The sequence below is a fragment of the Hakea prostrata genome, chromosome 4 (assembly GCF_041222555.1).
Source record: "Hakea prostrata isolate BN-2017 chromosome 4, UWA_Hpros_2, whole genome shotgun sequence".
In the NCBI taxonomy this organism is placed as follows: domain Eukaryota; kingdom Viridiplantae; phylum Streptophyta; class Magnoliopsida; order Proteales; family Proteaceae; genus Hakea; species Hakea prostrata.
The window spans coordinates 19,967,677-19,988,356 of record NC_142603.1 but is presented as its reverse complement, the minus strand read 5'-3'; the positions used below and the strand labels follow the sequence as shown (position 1 = coordinate 19,988,356).

General features: G+C 35.4%; 3 protein-coding genes across 3 annotated transcripts; 1 reads left to right on the top strand and 2 right to left on the bottom strand.

Annotated features, from left to right (window-relative positions):
• Positions 1-162: 162 nt before the first annotated feature.
• On the top strand, positions 163-1,192 carry LOC149018383 (gamma-glutamyl peptidase 3-like). Its single transcript, XM_089154343.1, has 4 exons — positions 163-480; positions 603-767; positions 830-997; positions 1,094-1,192. Exons 1-4 carry the CDS (start codon positions 163-165, stop codon positions 1,190-1,192), a joined length of 750 nt encoding a protein of 249 aa, XP_089010469.1.
• Positions 1,193-5,273: 4,081 nt separating this feature from the next.
• LOC149018382 (gamma-glutamyl peptidase 5-like) lies at positions 5,274-7,006 on the bottom strand. The gene is made up of 4 exons (XM_089154342.1): positions 6,617-7,006; positions 6,344-6,508; positions 5,581-5,748; positions 5,274-5,494 (listed from the first exon to the last, which is right to left on the bottom strand). The coding sequence occupies exons 1-4, from the start codon at positions 6,932-6,934 to the stop codon at positions 5,381-5,383; spliced, it is 765 nt and encodes a 254-aa protein (XP_089010468.1). The 5' UTR covers positions 6,935-7,006; the 3' UTR covers positions 5,274-5,380.
• Positions 7,007-15,509: 8,503 nt separating this feature from the next.
• Positions 15,510-19,647, bottom strand: LOC149018381 (spindle/kinetochore-associated protein). Its single transcript, XM_089152672.1, has 5 exons — positions 19,187-19,647; positions 18,909-19,004; positions 17,595-17,720; positions 16,619-16,658; positions 15,510-16,024 (listed from the first exon to the last, which is right to left on the bottom strand). Exons 1-5 carry the CDS (start codon positions 19,367-19,369, stop codon positions 15,951-15,953), a joined length of 519 nt encoding a protein of 172 aa, XP_089008798.1. The 5' UTR covers positions 19,370-19,647; the 3' UTR covers positions 15,510-15,950.
• Positions 19,648-20,680: the final 1,033 nt, after the last annotated feature.

The following is a 20,680-nucleotide window of genomic DNA, read 5'->3' as shown; positions in this document are numbered from 1 at the left end:
CAAGTTCTAACACCACCACAAATAGCTGCTTCTCCCTCAACACCCTTCTCACTCTCAACTCTTCAACCTTCAGATTCCCTTCAACTGGGGTTCTTATTAACTCCTACTGTCTTCCCCTAGTCTTCTATCAATATTCTTTTGTTTCTCTCTATTATCTTGAAGATGGTTTCTGGAGATCAGAAGAGGTATTGTATGTTAATGGCAGTAATGGATTCTGATTATGTGCAGAAAGTGTATGGTGGGTACTTCAATGCATTTCTTAAAGCATTTGCAGAAGAAGGAGAGCAATGGGATTTGTTTAGGGTTGTTGATGGGGAGTTTCCTGAAATGGATGATCTTTACAAGTACCATGGTTTTGTCATCAGTGGTAGTCCTTGTGATGCTTATGGAAATGAGCTATGGATCTTGAAGCTTTGCTTTCTTTTGCAAACACTGGATGCCATGGAAAAGAAAGTGCTTGGCATATGCTTTGGACACCAGGTACATGAAGGGTTTAGCTTCAAAACTGGGTTTGGCTTGGTTTCACGAGTTGGGTTCTCTTCATTTCTTTTCTCCTAATAGTTCATCTGCTCATGGGTTTCTCTATTTTGTTTGTCATGTAGGTGCTGTGCAGATCATTGGGTGGCAAGGTTGGGAAAGCTTATGGTGGATGGGATCTTGGATTGAGGAAAATCAGGATTGTTGAAGACTTGCCTCTTTCTAGCTCTTTTGGTGGTCTTGAGGAAATCCCACCTTCCCTTACCATCATTGAATGCCATCAAGATGAGGTCTCTCTCTCTAAGTGATTAGTTTTCACCTATCCTGACAGCACTGTTCAAATGTGAAACAGGTATGGGAAGTACCTTTTGGAGCTGAAGTGATAGCATTCTCAGAGCAAACAGGAGTAGAGATGTTTGCAATTGGAGAACATATATTAGGCATCCAAGGCGACCCTGAATACACCAAAGACATATTATGTAATATCATAGATCGGCTTGCGAACAACAATGACATAGAAGTAAGAGTTCACATCATCAATTTCGGTTCACTTCTTCAAAGAAAAACATTTAAAATGGTTATTTATATATATCTAACAATGACTGGAACAACACAGAAAGAATTTGCAGAGGATGCGAAATCAAGAATGGAGATTGATGAACCGGATAGAAAGTCCTGGAGTAAGATTTGCAAGAGTTTTCTCAGGGGGAGATAATTCAAGTTCCTACAGGAGTGGACAACCAACCATATATAAACTTTTTCCTTTCTTCTTCTTCTCCTTTTTTTTTATTTTTTTTTATTTTTTATTTTATTTTTTATGAGACAATTATGGAATGAAAAGAACTAAAAATGTTATATCTAAACAAGGAATTCTTCGAAAGAGTAAAGAATCTTTTACATGAGCCCTTTTGTTTTCATGGAAAGTGACTGGACCTCTCTCAAAATCAAATCTTACAAAAATCTTCTCCACATTTTAACCATTAGTAATTGTGTCTATAAGACCATTAAAATTTATATTAATTTTTTATAATTCGTATTACCCCCAAATGAGGTAAAATGGCCATAATGCCCACTACTTCAATTTTTATTTAAAAAACTATACCACCTTCAATTCGTAACCCTCATCTCTTACATGCACTCACGACCCCTTTTGCCAAATGTCACAATCAGCCATCACCGCTGCCCATCAATACTAATGAATACCATTGAAAGAGCATCACCAAGAGAAACACTTTGAAAGACAATCAAGAACAACCCTCTCCTCTACTAGGTATATTTTTATTTTTTTCTTTCTCCCAGTGTCATTGTCTGCTCGAACTCTTTCCAATTCCCATTGCAACCATCCTGCCATTGTTGCAATCGCCCAAAGCAACTTCATGTTCAATTCTGCCCCACAAAAGTTGCCGCTCAGTTGCAACTTAACATGCGTTTAAATCCCGACACGGCCACCCATCTCTTGCCCTTTTGCAAGACCTAATTCTATTGCTCGTCATCAGTTCATTCCTCTCTAATACTAAAAATAAAAATAAAAAAGGGGTTTTAAAAAATTTATGCATATGATTAAAAAATTAATTAATTAATTAAAAAAAAAACAAAAAAAAACTCGCATTCTTTAGGCTCTTTTTGGTATCAATTCTCATTCTCTATTATGCCTATTTAAAATAAATAAGTACAAGAATTCATTTTTGGTCAAGAATGAAAAATGGTTTGGTGAATTTTATTGAAAATAAATTATGAAATGGAAAATAAGTTTGGTGTCAAGATAAAAAATTGTTAAAAATGATAGTAAACAAGTGAGAAAAGAAAGAAAAAGTTGGTTGTTATAAAAGAATGTGTATTGACTATTTTACCCTCATCTTACTTATAGAACTTTAAGTAAACTTACACAAATGAAGATAATGAAATTCTCATCATAATCCATATGGACAAAGTTCTTATGGTTTTGGTTTTTTTATTTTAAATAAAAATAAAATTCAGAATGTTGCCAAACAATTTAAATATGAAAATTTCTCTTTGCTGATATTGTCCGGCCTTAGTCCAACTAGACAAGGGGAAACAGCTTTGACTCTCAACTTGGAACCCGGAAAAGAAAAGAAGTGAATGAAATGACATCAAAATAGTCATTTTGTGCAAGATTTTAAAATAATCTTATCAATTGAGGTAAAAATGTAAAATCACATTTTAACATTAATGGTGTTAAATATGGAGGGGGTTTTAGTAAGGTTTTAATTTTGGGGTGAGGGAGTTCCAAGAATTTATCAAAGAGCAGGCGATTTTCAAGTATTGTCAAACATTATCAAATGTAAAAAATGTTATGCCAAATTTGGCCAAACCCTAGACTGCGGAAAGACTCAAGTCTAGACCTGGTAGAAAACCAAGTTTTACTTATTGATCCGCTAAGAGTACCGAAGTATCACTTTGAGGCCACCTGAGGCGGGGTTCCAACCGAGTTGTTGGGTGAGCAAGTAGGACATGTCAACATCAACTCCACCGGACACATCAATATTAGGCCTAGACTCGTCAAAACAATCATACTCCTACATTTCATCTCCAGAGGAGATCCGGGACACGTTAGATGATCCAACCACCACTAAGCATCAGATTTCACTATAAATACCTTTCACCTACCACGGAATCTAGTAATATGCAATTACTATATGCTAGTCTTTAATGATTGACCAATTTCAATAAAATAAAATAAAATTTGCTTAATTTTCTTAGTAGTGAACAAGGTTTTTTAATCAATCTAGTTTCTTGCATTCAATCCATTGGAAATTAAAATAGACTGTTCTAGTTGGCATTTACCATTGACGTACTTTATCAAGCACCTCAGCCGGGCAAAGAAGAAGATAGAGTCCAAATGATGGAGAGGATGCAAATATAACTTACTATAAATTAGGAGTGTGACTCAAGGATCCACATCCTCTGAAATTCCTTTTCCCTGTAATTCCCTTCATAGAATTGTGCCAAGTAGCATTTAAGTTATCCAAAGGTTATCCAACAAACTAGAGTTTAAATACAATTCAAATTTAGTTTAAATTGGATAACCATTGAATTACTTAAATGCCACATGGCACAATCCTTTGATTGGAATTGTAAAGAAAGGAATTACAAAGGATGTGAATCCATGACTCAACACTCCTTAGGGTAGCGTATAGTGCTACCCCCACACCCATCCATGAGAGGGTGGCCCCCATTTGAACATTGACAAGATTGACACTCAAACTTTAGGATTGAGAAACTAGATTCATAAATTACAGAATCGCCTTGCTTCTAAGCTGTTTGAAATTTGCCAATACTGGAATAAATTTTTTATAATTTGGGATCACCAACCAAAAACATGGTTTTATGGATAACGATTTAAGAATAATGATAACTGAGACTGTGTACACTTGGATATATGTTTACAAATCAGTCCTAATATGGTATTACCCTAATCACTTTTTCTAAATAAAAAATAAAATAAAATAGTTCAAACCAATTTGATTATTTTAATAATTTTTTGTTAAAATTAATGGTTTTAGCTTATAGGCTCTTGGTGGAAACAGTGGAATTATTATTTCCGGATATCTCAATTGGTCAAATTCCAAGCAATTGTATCCTTTCAAAAAATACCCGAAAGAGTTTATGTTCGTAAAATTTGTGAAAAATCTCGACTGATCCGTAGGTAGGGACGAATTATAGTAATTTGTTCCAACGCAAGACACAAACAAAGATAGGGATTATCTTTCTAAAAAAAAAAAGGCTCTCTAAAGGATCCGATGTACAAATAAAGAATCTGTTTTAACATGAAATGGATATATCCGTGAAATTTTCATTGTTTTCCTATTCCATATATGAATGACCTTTAGCGAAAAAAATTGGTTTTAGCTTCTTAACTGAATCTTATTAATATTACTGGGTCTAATCCAATTAGTTTGGCCTGATTTTGAATTGAATTTGCTATTCCATTCGATTAGATGTTCCATGAAAGGACCTATGGAAGCGAATATGGAACTCTAACCATGATTTTCATCATCTTCTTCAATAATGGAGATTTTTAATTTTTAGTACAAAAGCATGACAAGCCCAAACGACAGAACTTGTATGGTGAATCCAATATCTTTTGTCTATGGAGATCCAGCAAGCAAAAAGCATCCCCCATCTGTTGCAAAAGTTAATGTTGATAAAGACTATAGAGCTATCTTTCAAATCTCCCCCTTCGCTGGAAACCACAATGGTTGCATTTTAACCTCAAGATCGATCAGTCTGATTTGATCATGTCATCATCCAACAACATGACTCCTGTTCTAGTCTTAGTTGAATGCCACATCACGATGGTGCATTGTAGAAACATACAAAGCCCCTAAAGAAGGCTATTTGGTGTTACAAACTATGGTATAATTGGTTTTTCTTATTCATAATTAAGAGACAATCTATATCATTAATCTTTGAGTTGTTTACAAGCTATGGAATTGCAAACACTGTTGGGTCAACTGTACAAGGTAATAGAGGTTTGGCTTCTGTTGAAAATGGATTGCAGCATAAGTGCAATCACGATCACCAGTGGTGGACGGGTGTATGGGGTAGCCAATCACCATCACACGTTTGACAAAACTAATCATTATCACATATCCATATACCCTTTAGCTAGATCTGGATTGATATTATGAGGTTTCTTCAAGCACCAAATGAACTAGATTCTCATCAAATAAAGCAAGTACATATCAACAAGTTTCTTTTATTACAGTGAATGAAGGAGATCTTCACTCTACAAATAACTTATCTTCTCTAATTAACTTTCCATTTTACAGGAAATGAAGGAGGTCTTCATTTTAGAAATTTATTTTTTTCCTAAAAAGATTATGTAAAAAACTTATTACAACATCTTTTTAGTTTGAATATAGAGGAAGAGTAAATCAAACTAAGCACAAAAAGCTTGTCCTCCCTTCAGAAAGTTCTTGCATATCTTTAACCAGAACTTCCTATCTGGTTCTGCAAGCTCCAATCTTGATTTCACATGTTCAGCAAATTCTTTCTGTAGAAAAATCAAATAAGTAAGTTTCTCCTTCAAAAGGGAATGAATCATGCTAATGAAGTAGCATAAAATAAGTGTTTATTTACCTTTATGGAGTAGTTGTTAGTAAGACGATCAATTATATTACATAATATGTCTTTGGTGTACTCTGGATGGCCTTGAATGCCTAATATGTGGTGGTCTAGAACAAACATTTCCACTCCAGTCTGGTTGGAGAATGCAATCACTTTGGCACCCAATGGAACCTCTCTTACCTGTACCATTGAGTTAAATCTTGTTAGTAACTATACGACTTGCAGATTGATATGAAATGAGATAATAAATTAAACCCATAAGAATAGGAAGTCAAGCAATTGTATTGAGTTTTAAACAAGAAATGTGAAGTCAAGAGTTTGAATCCCCTTGAGGCTAGGGACAAAGAAACTACCTTAAGGATGTAGGCTGAGGTGCATGTAAACTAAGCCGAATGAACTTGGATGCAGAAAAATAAATGTATGAAAAATCCATACTATGTGTAGTTCTCAGTATTTCCTCTCCCCTAGAAAACACCCCTTTACACTCTTTGTGTCCAGCCTTATGATTAGTCTATGCCGTCTAACACTTTCATTTTTGATAATATTTGGTGTTTTAGAAGTAGAGTTGCTGATTTTTATTTATTTATTCTGGTAAACCAGCAGTTCTAGAGTTGGTCAATTATATATTGACGACTTGACCCTTGGACCTAATAAGTAGTCAAAGGTCAAGAATCAAGGCCTACACCTTAGAATATTTGGAGCTGTGCACACACGCACAATTGAGATTTGGGGGGGGGGGGGGGGGGAAGAACAGAAGGTGAGCAAGGCTAGGTACCTCATCTTGGTGACACTCAATAATGGTGAGCGTGGATGGAATCTCCTGTAGGCCATCAAAGATGCTACAGGGCGGTAATTCCCCTACCATGTTGACTTCCCTTAACCCAAGGTCCCATCCACCACAAGCTCTGTCAACCTTACCACCCAGTGCTCGGCATAAGACCTAGTCAATGAAACACACCAAGATGTAAAAGCCAAGACAAGGAAGAGGTGAACTCTACGAGAAAGTAAAAGAAGTAGCTCAGTAAGAAAAACCTATACAAAAGAGTACCTGATGGCCAAAGCATATCCCCAGCACCTTCTTCCCCATGGAGTCCAGTCTACGCAGCAGAGAGCAAAGCTTCAAGATCCATGAGTCATTTCCATAAGCATCAAAAGGACTACCACTGATTACAAAACCATGATACTTATCAAGATCATCCAAGTCAGGGAACACTCCATCCACAACACTGAACATATCCCATGTTTCCCCTTCGTCAGCAAATGCATTCAGAAACACATTGAAGTACCCACCATATACTTTCTTCACATACTCTGAGTCGCTAGCAGCCATCAGTAGAGCATATTTTTTCTCCCCAGCAGCTTCCATCCTCAAGTAACAGAAAGGAAACAAAACACAAATAGACAGGAATAGAAGCTATAGACTTCTGTAGAGGATTCAGAAACGTTCGAATTGATGTGAAGAAAAGCCTGAACGAGGTGGTATTTATAGAGGTGTAGTACGTGACCCGGTTTATCCTACACAAGCACTTCTTAATTCGAATGTTAGTTTCCTCAGTTGTTTCTGCTGTCGCCTGTAACTTGTTATACAAAGTCGACTTTTTCTTTATTTCTTTTTTCCTAATGTGAATACTGAATACGAACCAACTCAGGTTAGCCTATTTATCAAACCGTCGTCTGTTACTTATTCTTGGTTTTTAACGACTGATTTGAAAATAATACCTATTATTTAATTGGCAATAATATCTTAACAGAAAAGGTCCGACTGATTCTTGTGGAAGAAACTTCATCTTCCTCTTTAGCAGATGTGAAAGAAAAAACTTGGTCTTCCTTCCGTTTTTACTTTTATTTAATTTTTTTTAAAACGTTTTTAATGTTTTATTCTTTTTATTAAACAAGGGAAAATTCCTTGGCCACACTTGCTAGGTTTCGGTCTGATTTTTTTTTTAATAAATAGTAATTATAATAGAAGGAGATACAAATATCAACTTATGATTTGACTTCTGATTATAAATTTATAGATTTAGTGAACCTTACTTTATAATATCATATATCTTTGTTTACAATTATAACAACCTTACATAATTTCAATTGTATCTTTGTTTTCAATTATAATTTCAATCAACATTACCTTTGGTTTTCAATTATAATTTTAATAAATCTTAATAGTTTTTTATCATGCATTTCAAATTTTCAATCAACCTTACCATACTTAATGCGTTTTGATCAATCAACCTTACTTCGGCCTAATTTCGTATACATATGACAAAAAATCGCCAAAGAATTTGTTTGACAAAAAAAAAAAAGGCAAGAAATCGAAGAATCAGCGATTGCTGACCCATTTTTTGCCGATATATGGCATATATCGTATTGAAGGGACTTCTCGTGCTGCCTCTTTCTGAAATGGCTAAACATCGCCGAAAAATCCTACCTTGGTCCTATCACGCGCTGAGCCCATAACAGAGGTTGGGCTCAAGATTTTGACCCTAATGGCGGGTCGGAACCCAAGGCTTGGATTTAGTCTTTGTTCTATGCTACCTGTCTCTAACTCTGGCCCTAATTCTGATTTTGATTTTTGCTTGAGTTCAAAGGAAATACCGACCTTGATTTTGTCTCTAATCTCAACCTTTATTTCAATTAATTTGACAATAATATTTACCCTTATATTAACCTTGATTCAAGCTTTGATTTTGATCCTGATTTGTTTCAACCCCACGACTCCAATTCTTCAATTATTTGGTGATTTTTGTCATCATATTATTAGTAGCTTGGAAGTACAATAGCTTCTTTAGTTTACTTTTCTATATCAAATGATTCAAATTTAACAACAGGTTGGATTATGGAAGCTTTATGTGTTTTTTTAGGTACATCTAGTTGAGATATTATTGATATCAGATTTTATAGTGACATGGATAGTAAGTGGTAGATTGGAAGTTATATTGTTTTTGTTTATTTATTTATTTATTTTATATCGTATGATTTAGATTTAGCACCGAGTTAAATTATGGAAGTTTATTTTTCTGTTGCACATCTAGTTGAGATACTATTATGTTGGATTTAACACATAAGCAATACTAATATTTAGGGAATTATATCTTTTTCTTTGAGTCTTGTATTAAATTTAATAATAGCTAGGATTTTGGAAGTTCCATTGTCTAATTGTCCATCTAATTTTCAATTTACCGAAGATATTTTTTTATCAGATCTGTAAGGGCCAAGGAAAAGGACAAGGACAAGGCAAGTCTAACATGTCCTGATCTGACCCAATCAAGAACAATCAGGGTGGGACTTGACTTTGTTTGTCCTGCCAGGGTTCATGGTTAGGGATAACAATTTTAAACTTTGAGATAGGGTCATGGCATAAACAAGTTTAGTTTTTTAGGCATAAAGTTGTCAACGAACTTGGTGTGCTACTGGGTATGGTGGGTGATTCATCTGTCACATTCCCTTAGCCGGTACCCTATTACCCGATTACCTAGAAGTGTGCTCCACATCCCCGAAGATCAAGTCTCAAACAATCCAACTATTCCACAAAATAGTATAATCATGAGCAATAAGCAATCAATGTATTAATATAATTAAATAATTAAATCAAACGTAAGGATCTCATAAGGATCTCAAAACAAAAACTTGTTTGGTTGTGTCTAAATATGCTATACAAGTGCACGTGTTGCAATCAAGTAGTAGATAGTAAGTAGTGTGTCAATCCTACAAAGAATTTTATCTTTAACTCTCAATATAAAAGGAAGACTAATTTAATCAAAACTAACAAAATTACTTTGTGATTAATGAACTAAATAAACAAAGGATAGGTGAATTAAACTAGAAATCCTAAATGGAGAGTACGCAATAGAAAAAACTATAATAAGTGGTATGAATGTTGGGAATCAATTTCCCGCCCCTGAATTTGGGTTATGAATGCTACAACAACGCTGCAACACAAAGCATATCAAAGAACCTAGAACACAATTGCACATGAGTATCTTCCAATCCACATATGTAGTAACATCCTATTTCAAAACCCTCATATTCCTATGGAGAATTGAACTGAGGATGCGAATTATGCCCGAGTTTCAATTGTTGGTTATGTTAGATAGGTGAATATTTCTACCCTACCCACTAATTAGCTAAACCCACATAAGGATCAAGCTAACTCATGCTATTCAGCATTGATCTTGCTCTAATTAACTTTCCAATTAACTAAAACCACAGCATTCACTCACGGATGGTCAATCGATAAACGAAATTACTCAAAAACATACATGTTGAATACATTGATAATAAATTGTGCTACAGCAGGGCTACAACAAACTAGATAATCACATCTCAAATCACAGGTTCGGATACTCTGATCATCCCAATAAAATAAGAAATTAGCTCATATTAAAGTTCAAATAGAGATAAATAAATGCAGCCATTAACAGAGTTCAGCTAGACTATGAAGAAGTAAGAACTAAAAAACCAAATAGAAAACTAGGAGAATGCTTCCACAATGCCCCAGCTCCCTATCTCCAGCAGCTCTTCCTCAAGCACCAACTCCCTCTCCGTCTTTGGTTCTTCTCTTTTCTCCCATCTCTTACTGCTCATCCACCTCTTTATTTTTCCCAAATTTTGCCCAAAATCATAGGGTAAAAGCGGATTGTAGGATTAGAACCTTTCCTTTTGATATCAAAGGCTAAGATCCTTCACGTAATGACAAGAGGAATGTCTAATTAGTTAGCCATTTTCAGTAATTTCACTAGGTGATGCCACATGTGTTAAATCTGGGAAAATCTTGCTACTACAATGCTGCTACTGCAATGCTGCAGCATCTTTACAGCAAGCTGAGAAGACTTTTTCTTTGTTTCTCTTCTATGTTTCATGTCATATCCTCATCCTTTATGGTTCTTTTCCTATAATACCAAAAAAAAAGAGGGCTGATCAATTCCATCCATTAATTCAAAAGAAATTTTCTACCAAAAAAAAATTCAAAAGAAATTCATGCATGAATGACATAAAAGATATTTACAAGATTTAAAACACTAAGACTCACTAAAACAAAATTTAATGAGAATTAACACTAAAACAAAAAGAAGATACTCTTGAATCAAGCTATCTCAAGTATAAAATTACTAGAATTAACTCTATTTCATAGAGTTATCACACCCCTAAACTGAAGATATTGCTCGACCTCGAGCAATAAAAAGAAAAACAAAAGTGTAGATGTTGGGTAAGCATTATTCATAAATGCAATGCAAAATACTAAACAATCATATATATTCTAAATTTTTAAAAAATATATAATTTAAATTTAAAATACAATGTTATCTTGATCATAGTTACACTTAGAGCCCATTGAGGATTCCACCTCTATTGTATAAGTGTCTTACCACCTTACAACTCTATGTTTAAACATGTTTCCAATCCAGGACATAAAGTATTGGTTTGGCCTGTAACGTTTTTGAAATCACTTGAGCATCGGTTGTTTATTGAATTGAATTTGAAGTGGGTTGGAAAAATGTTTGAAAACTTAATTTTTTTTATGAAATTTTATAGTTTGGCTTGTTTGGTTCATTGGGATGAGAAAGTGGGGCTAACATAGTATACTCATTTTTTCACTCTTTTCCTTTTCAAAACCAGATTAAATAAGTGTGATTTATGAAAAGACTGAAAAACAACAAATGGGACCTACATTTTAAACTTTTTTACAAAATTATTTCTATTCTTGTTCTCCCATTTCATTACAAATAGGTTTCACATGTTTATTTTTTCTTCCTTATTTTCACCCCATATTTGCAACCAAATGGTGTCTTGATCAAACGAATATTTTACAAATAGTCAACAGAGAATTCCGATCCACAAACAGCTAGCCATTTTGATACATCATCCAAATACGAAAATTTCAGTATTTGAGAACTTGTATAAATTAAGAAATATAAAAAATATAAACTTTATCAACCAATAACTAGTAATTTGTTCCAACCCAAGACATAAACAAAGATAGGGATAATCTTTCTAAAAAAAAAGGGGGCTCTCCAAAGGACCCGATGTACAAATAGAAGATCTGTTTTAACATGAAATGGATACATTCATAAATTTTTCATTTTTTTTCTGTTCCTTATATGAATGACCTTTTAGCAAAAAAATTTGGTTTTAGTTTCTTAAGGGCCTGTTTGGTTACATGAGTCCGAAGATTTCAAATATCTAGAGATTTCAAATCTATGGAATCATAATTTATAAAATTAAATGTTTGGTTGTAGAATGAAATATGTGGATTCATCCTAAAAAACTATTTGATCGATGTGATTTTTGTGAATGTGCAAATGTATAACTTTTTTGAAATCTTTAGATTTCACCCTTTACCCATAAATCTACAGATTCAAGTTTTTAGTGTAAAAAGATAAATCTCTAGATTTCATGAATCTAGAGATTTTTACAACCAAACGGGAATAATTCTTAGATTCATGAATCCAGTGATTTCAAATCTCTGGATTCATTTATAGGGCCTGTTTGGTTACGCGAATCCAGAGATTTTAAATCTCTGGATTCACAATTGGGAGATTTTTACCTGTTTGGTTGTGTGAATCCCTAGATTCATGAAATCTAGAGATTCACATTTTTACACTAAGGGCCTGTTTGGTTACATGAATCCAGATTTCAAATCTCAGATCTGAACGGTTATACCCGTTTGGGTAAAATCCTAGATCATGAAATCGAGATTCACATTTTACACTAAAATCGTGATCGGATTTAGGGTGGGTGACCTTTAAAAGCTTACATTGCCTCACAAACTCCGCGTCAAGTTTTTAGGGGCCGTTCTTCCCAACCCTCTAATTTATAATTAACTCCTGTTTGTTTGTTTGATCTCGTGCCCGCCGCCCGCCCAAAGCGTGAATCTGTAGATTTATGGGTATGAGGTGAAATCCAGAGATTTCACCCATACTATCAAAGCGTTAAAGATTTGAACCATAATTCAATAAATATTTTTTTAAGATAAATCTAGAATTTCATTCCAAAAATTCAAACTAACCAAACAGTTAATTTTACGAATCATGACTCTAGAGATTTGAAGTCTGTAGATTTGAAATCTCTAAATTTTTGAAATCTACAGACTCAAGTAACCAAACAGGCCCAAGTAACCAAATAGGCCTGTTTGGTTACATGAATCCAGAGATTTCAAATCTCTAGATTCATGAATCTGAGAATTATACCCGTTTGATTGTAAAAATCTCTAGATTCAAGAAATCTAGAGATTCACCTTTTTACATTAAAAACGTAAATCTGTAGATTTATGGGTAAGGGGTGAAATCCAGAGATTTCAAAAAAGCTATACATTTGCACATTCACAAAAATCACGTCGATCAAATAGTTTTTTAGGATGAATCCAAAGATTTCATTCCACAACCAAACATCTAATTTTATAAATTATAACTCCATAGATTTGAAATGTATAGATTTAAAATCTCTAGATATTTGAAATCTCCAGACTCATGTAACCAAACAGACCAACCAAACAGGCCCTAACTGAATCTTATTAATATTACAACTGATTAATTCAAATTCGATTTGATTTCATTTGAATGGCTCTAATCCAATTAGTTTGGCCTGATTTTGAATTGAATATTCTATTCCATTCGATTAGATGTTCCATGAAGGGACCTATGGAAGCGAATATGGAACTCTAACCATGATTTTCATCATCTTCTTCAATAATGGAGATTTTTAATTTTTAGTACAAAAGCATGACAAGCCCAAACGACAGAATTAGTTCTTGTATGGTGAATCCAATATCTTTTGTCTATGGAGATCCAGCAAGCAAAAAGCATCCCCATCTGTTGCAAAAGTTAATGTTGATAAAGACTAAAGAGCTATCTTAATTTCAAATCTCCCCCTTCGCTGGAAACCACAATGGTTGCATTTTAACCTCAAGATCGATCAGTCTGATTTGATCATGTCATCACCCAACAACATGACTCCTGTTCTAGTCTTAGTTGAATGCCACATCACAAGGAAACAAAGGTTGTATCATTTGGAGTGGGGATTCTAACTTAATTCATATGCTCTCTCTCCATGCCTATCGCTACAAAAGAAGCAGTCAAGCCCTGAGTGATGCAGTCCACCTAGTCACTTCTTTCAAACTACAGGGTTGCATTTTTTGTTCCAAATGTGGTTGCAACTCTTAATCTTTCACCATCCTCTCTTGATTGAGTGGCCACTAATATCACTGGTGATATTTTCCTCATTTCTGCTCTTCAGGCAGTTTTTTCTTTCGAAATCAACAGAAAATACAACCAATTTACTGATTTTTCTAATATCTAAGGTTGCAAACCTTCACCTTTCCAGAATTTTATGGTTATCACCCATAATATCTAAGGTTGGCTTTCATTTTAAATCATTCCTTTGTACCTTTGAGGAGTTTCACTCCTAAGACTTTCTCAATTCTTTCAGACCAAAAAAATATATCTTGTAAATGATGCATTAGTAGCATGATATAAACAAGGAATTAGGACATTATCGATCCCCCTGAAACTGATCCAATGCTATATTGATTTAAATATTAATTGACACCAATATCAATACCATGCATTAAAAATGAAATGTGACCATAGCATTAAAATATAATTTTCTTTATTTTTTTTTTTTTTTTTTTTTTTTTTTTTTTTTTTTTTTTTTTTTTTTTTTTAAGTTTTCTTTAAAATATTAAGAAATAATAACCAAAAATAAATATATAATAATAGTTTTTTAAATAATTGTTCTTTTTTCTTTTTATTTCATTTCAATTTTATATTTATTAAATAAAATTATTTTAAATAAAAATAATTAGAGGTAGTTATGGTTTTACTTTCCCTTTCAATAAGAGAATTATTCATGTTTAGTATAATGATACACGAACATACAAAATGGATTGACATTGAGGATCTAACCATGTCAATAACATTTTTTTTTTTTTGTATATATTTAAAGGGATTTTTAATTTGGGGGAGAAAAGAAAGAAAGAAAGAAGCATTACTCTAAAGCATATGGTCTTCGTATGAAAAAAAGAAGAAGAAAAACAGAAGCAGGGACGGACAGTGAATGAGTCATGGACATAAACCCTCATAATGTAATAGGGTGTCCATTATTGGGAACAGATCTCATCGCACTACTAAGACGTTTCTAATGCCACCCTTTCTATCTTGTCCTCTTTTCTCTTTGTAGTTTTGCCATACACGTAATCTGCACTTAAGTGGAAACCTGCTGTTATACGTGACAAGTGTCTTTTTGATCTACCAGCCATTAAGAAGAACCCTTTAATTAGTGTTTCAAGCCCTTAAAGGCAATCAGTGGTTCTTGTCCACTGTCATCTCCATACTTCTTTTTCTATGGTGGGAGTGGAAGAGGGAACAAAAGATACATGATGAATACCTGAAGGATTCGTGGAATGCACTATCAAATCAATTTTATTGGTCGGCCACTGCATGGGCTAGCTGTAGCTAAGCTACAAGATCATGATGTTGCACAGCCCATCACTTTAATCTGGGCTAACTACCATTCAGTAAGGTCATTTGTCCAATAACCGAATGGGCTTGACTCAAGCACTGGGTTGCATTTGCACAGACCGAGACTCCAAAAAGACTATTCATTACAATTCCGAGCCAAAAAGATTCAAAAATGATGTCAAAACACAGGAAGAAAAAGCAAACCAAAAATTATACCTATGATATAACTCACCTCGCATAAGTCCATTGAAAGACACACTAAAAAAGATGATATCATTCCAACATTCTCAATCATCAATATCTTATATACAAACAGTACAAAGCAAGCATGCTTTCATTAAACTAAGAACAAGTTCCCTTAAGTTGCAAACTATTATGTCAATAACAACCCCCCCCCCCCTTTAAATGTTGTCATTAAAACCCAACGGTTGACCATCTAATCGAAATGGCTTTGCAAACCCCTTTAGTCCTCCATGCAGATATAATCCTTCGGATATAAATTCAAGAAGAGCGATCTAAATGTAGATATATACATTCAAGAAAGGCAACCTAAATGCTCATCTACCAGACAGCAATTGAAAGCATAATCATCAACAATTCAGTGTTGTGTGGGATCCCAGAACCCATCGGAGTAAACTCTAAGCCATGAATCTGATGAATCAGATACTGAATTATGAAATCAAACACTATACATTTGTAATGTGAATACATTGTACAGCACCACTGCCTGTAGCAGTTGAACTACGACCAATTAATTCAGAGGATCTGATTAACAGACATTATGAACATGAAAAGTATCAAGATATTTGATTGCATATTGGGCTCTTTCTGAAGGGAAACAGACCTATGTCCACTACATACAGCATGGATCTAAAAGCTGAAACTTATCTAAGTGATAGAATTCCATGTGCTTTTCTCAAAGTTATTTCAACTGCCCTGAACTATTGCTGAGAAGAGCAGTTGATTGATATCCTCCACATCTGAGTCTTGCGTTGCATCTCCTGTGACATCAGCATGCAGAGTAAGTAAATTTTCTAATAAAGCACTAGAAGAAATACACAATGCAACTTGTATTTTCCTATCTTTAAATTAGCTTCTTCTGTGTCTTGTTTGGGTATCAGATGTGCAGGCTCAGACTTCGATCCTTTCAAACTAGTACTAGTTTCCAAGACCAGTTCACCCAGTTTCAGGATTCAAAAGAGGTGTTCATGAGACTAGAAATGGATGAGTGACAAAGTAAATTGGACTATTTTGACAAGTGCCAACAGAACCAATTAAATCTATCACAGTTAAGCCATTGACGGAGGGGTCCTTCACATGTGCTATGTTTACAGCCAGGGCATGTCAACAGTGTGTCCAAGACAGGAAACAGATAATACAGCTCAATGCCCATAAACGGTATTTGACAATATGAACAGCACGAAAGTTGTGTTCTTTGGAATGGGTGTTCAAGAAACTGTGAGGATCTACATCAATCAATTGTGGGACCAACTTGCCATTCCAAGAGTCGCCAAATCCTCTACAAACCTATGATAAGGCAATCATAATGGATGTCAAGAAAAGATTAGATTGGTGAATCCACTAAATGCCTTTACCTGCTTTCGACTTGAGCTGTGCAGTCCACTCGTCGATGATCTGAAGATTAAAAACAATAGAACCAAGGGTCAGTCAAAAGCAAACTCTTCACCAAAAGAACAGGGCACAATTGAAGAGTTAAGCATAAATGGAACAATTACAGTCCCGGGCCTTCTGGCAGACATGAAAATACCACCATCATAAATAAATAAAATAAAACAGTAGTAGGGCCAGAATGCCAAATCTATCTAAACATATCACCATCATAAATAAATAGAACAAAATAAATTAAAAACAGTAATAGGGCCAGAATGCTAAATCCTTCTAAACGTGATCTGATTCACCTATATAACATGAGAGCATCAGAAAATGTAGCAAGGTACTGTGAAGAAAAATACCAGCAATCTCTTCTGTCTTGGTATTTATTATTATTTTTTCTTCTGGTACCTTGATTTGGATTTAATGTTGGTTGCTTGCTGGCAAATAGTGCAAATTCTCTAGGCACCATTTGGAAAATTGCAACCCAGTAAGTTACTTTATGTCAAATTTTGACTAGTTCATCATCATGAAATGTCAGGGCTTTTCACAAAATAACAAAGCTGGAGGTTAAAAACCATTGTCAGGAAGAAGTACTTCACAACTCACTCACATATGGTTCGATAAGGCACTCATACAAATTCATCTGTTTCACAAAAGTAGTCAAGCCGTTTATGCTTAGGAGAGCAAGATTTTCCACTTTTTTTATTCCCTTTTTGTCCTTTCCAAAGAGGCTACTTATTTGTATTGTGGGCTTAAAAACAAAACAGGTATTCTTTCACTATTAAGCATTGTCAAGATGACCAAAACTGATGGCTAGTATAGTCTAAAATCCATAGTAGCCGAGAAAACAAATGTTTGACTGAAAGAACTCATGAATCAATTAAATCGAGTAAAACAGTAGGAAAATATTAGGAAAAATACAGATCAAAATCTGTTATTATGATAAATCAAATTGACCTGATTGAAGTTAGAGAAAGCTGTATCATCTGAATCACCGGTGATGGGAATGCCAGAGGAAGCTTGCATGCGTTGCAGCAAACTTCTGTTCCCAACTAGAACTGTCCTGGCCTTGTCAATCAAATCCTGCAACCAAACAACACTTCTCAACATTCCTCATTATAAAAGAAAATAAGAACGTTAAGGCATTAACCAGAACCACCCGTTACCTGCTTCCCAATAAAATCCATGGGAAAAACAAGCCTAATAAAAATACATGTTTCTGTCACTGATAAGTAGGACTGATTTTTATGGAGACCAATAAAAGATGCAACTTTAGTGTCAAAATGGAGAACTGTTGTGGACAGAAAATGCGCATGGATAGCAGACATTACAAATCAAATGAACCACAAAGTCCATATTAAGAATTAAAGTTGGCCATTAAGGCTGCACTGGAGCTCTTACAGTAAACAAAAGGTTACTGAGAAGAGGATAGTAGCAATAACCCTTCATGTCTTGCATGTGAAGATTCCCAGGAAACAGTAATGTAACCTATTTTCGAATGCTGCCACTCAAGAAATACCCGGAATGGCTCCGAACTAGTATGGTGAACAAATAATTATCGGAAGTTGGTTTTGTAAATGCTTTGCATGACTCTATGTCCGAGGATGCAGTGGGTATATTTATCTGTTGGCACCTTTGAAGGTGAAAAATAGTTGTGTATTGCAAATATAACCTTTCAATAAAGAAGAAAAATAAAAATAGATATTGCAAAGTGGATTTATTGAATTCGCTCAGGCAATAAAGAAGGAAGTCCTCACTCAAGGACTGTAAAAGAAGCTTAAATGGAGGAACCGTAGAATAAGCCCATTTATTAACAAGACGTCCTGTTATATAGTTAACATTGATGGATGCTTCAGTAAGGGGGAAAAGAGGTTTGTGGAAATGGGGTTGTTTGTAATAAATAGTGAAAATTTGAAGAACTTCAGAGCAGCAAAGGTTTCCACACAATTATTTGCTCTGCAGAAGCAGCTGAAACTGATTCAGAGGCACGGTATGCCATTAAGAAGACAACCTATTTGGCGTCTAATGGCTTTAATTGGACTTCAGAAGGTCTATCAAAATCCTATCAGATACTCCCCAACGGATGACACATTTTTATCAGTTTTTCCATGAATCGCATGTGATCGCATCTCAAAATACTTATTCGTTTTCCAAAGGTTCTACCACCACTCCTATTTCTGTATTGATGTCTCCCAAGCCCCAAACCCCCCTCCGCCCCCAACCCCCTTTTTTCTCTCTTTCCCGTCTTCTTTCGGGGGGAAAATCAGTTACCTGCTTAGCAGCAAGTAGCTCACGGCAGTGCTCTTTCAAGGACGAAAGTTCTTCCTGTACCTTCTTTATCCGATAAACAAGCTTCATCGGATTCGCCTGCAACATTCACATCCAAAAGGAGGAAAAAAATTTAACGTGAGAAAGGCATGGCGTTTGCGATTATCAAATTAAAGAAGAAATGAATCACATCATTTACTCTAGAAATCACTGACACTGAAACAGTGCATGGTTAGAAGAGTGAAGAACTAGATCTATAGAAGAGGGAATATAGGGAATACATTTTCAGGGTAGATTTGCTGGAACTCCTTCTCGAGACGGTGATGAACAACGCTTAGGTCATGGTTAGCTTTGGTGAACAAGTTCGCTAAATCATCCACTGCTTCATGATTACGGTGATGATCATGACGATTCTGATGCCCCATATTTGTCTTCTGTAGATCTCCCTCTCTCCCTCTCTCCATCTCGTCTGTTTTTAGTTTTTTTCCTGCCGATTTTCAAAACTTGAAAAATAGAGGAGCGGGAAGCAAGCCGTGGTTGATTTACCGACGTTAGATTTTAGTGATTTGCTTCACAGGAATCACAGCCCAACAATGTACGGTTGAGATGGTTTATCTGCTCAACGAGATCTGCTTTGTCCTGGACACTCTGGGAGAGTAGATCAGTTAACCCCGAGGGGTGGCTCAGTTGGCAAAGCCCAACGCTTCCACGTAGGAGGTCAGAGTTCGAATCCCCTCGGGGCCAGGGGCGAAGCCCTGCCTATATTAATTATATAAAAAACGCCTTCAGGACGTAGTGGTGGTGCGCGCAAGCTCGCCCGAATGAACCTCATTTTCCAAAAAAAAAAAAAAAAAAAAAAAAAAGAGTAGATCAGTTGCACGCCCGACCGCGCCCATAGTTAGAAACTACTGATGGCCAGTCACGTCTTATTTGTGTCATTTAGGCGGATAACTTTACCCTAACTTCCTACCACCACAAATTTAGGTAAAGAAAACAGTGTTGCCAAGGAAAAAACAAAAGGGAGTGTGGATCATCTCCCCTGACAAAGAACAACTGTTTTATAACCACCAATATATAGAGGCTCATAAATTAAAAGACATAGAAATTAAAGTAAGACCCATCACGATCCCCTGTGGCCTCCCCCACACCCCACCCCCGGGAATCTATGGTCAAAACCATCAAAGGAGATTCATCAAAGAGAGACGATCCAAACTCAAAAAAGGGGGTAAAACATGATAAAGAAGAAAACACATCATTACCTCCGACTCATGACTCCATCTCTTTTTTGTGGTTGAGAAACATCAAAGGAACACAATGATCTTCCCCGATGGGAAGGTGATCCAAACTTAAATGTACCATCACCCTCCAAAAGCAAATCCACACTGTTAAACTAATCATCTCTTGAGTAAAAGACCTCTATGCAAAAGATAAAAAGTAGAAGACCATAGTATATCAACACATTCCCAGTGTTGTCTGGTTTCTACTCCCAAAAATAGGGTTGACCCTACATTGCAAAATTGACAAATTTTGAGCCCAAATGAGATTTCTCATACAACCCTTGGGCCATATCCATGACTCCTCAATTGTCAAGGGTTCTTTGTGAGGAAGAAATAAGAATACCACTACATAGATGAGATGGGTAGTCTCTTCACCAAGGAAACTTTCACTCACCTTCTTAAGGGTCTGAAGGTAACCTTCCCGAAATGTATAAAGCGCATGCTTTAAAGGAGATGTTGATGTTAGCTGTTTTTCCACTTCTCAAATGACAGACAAAC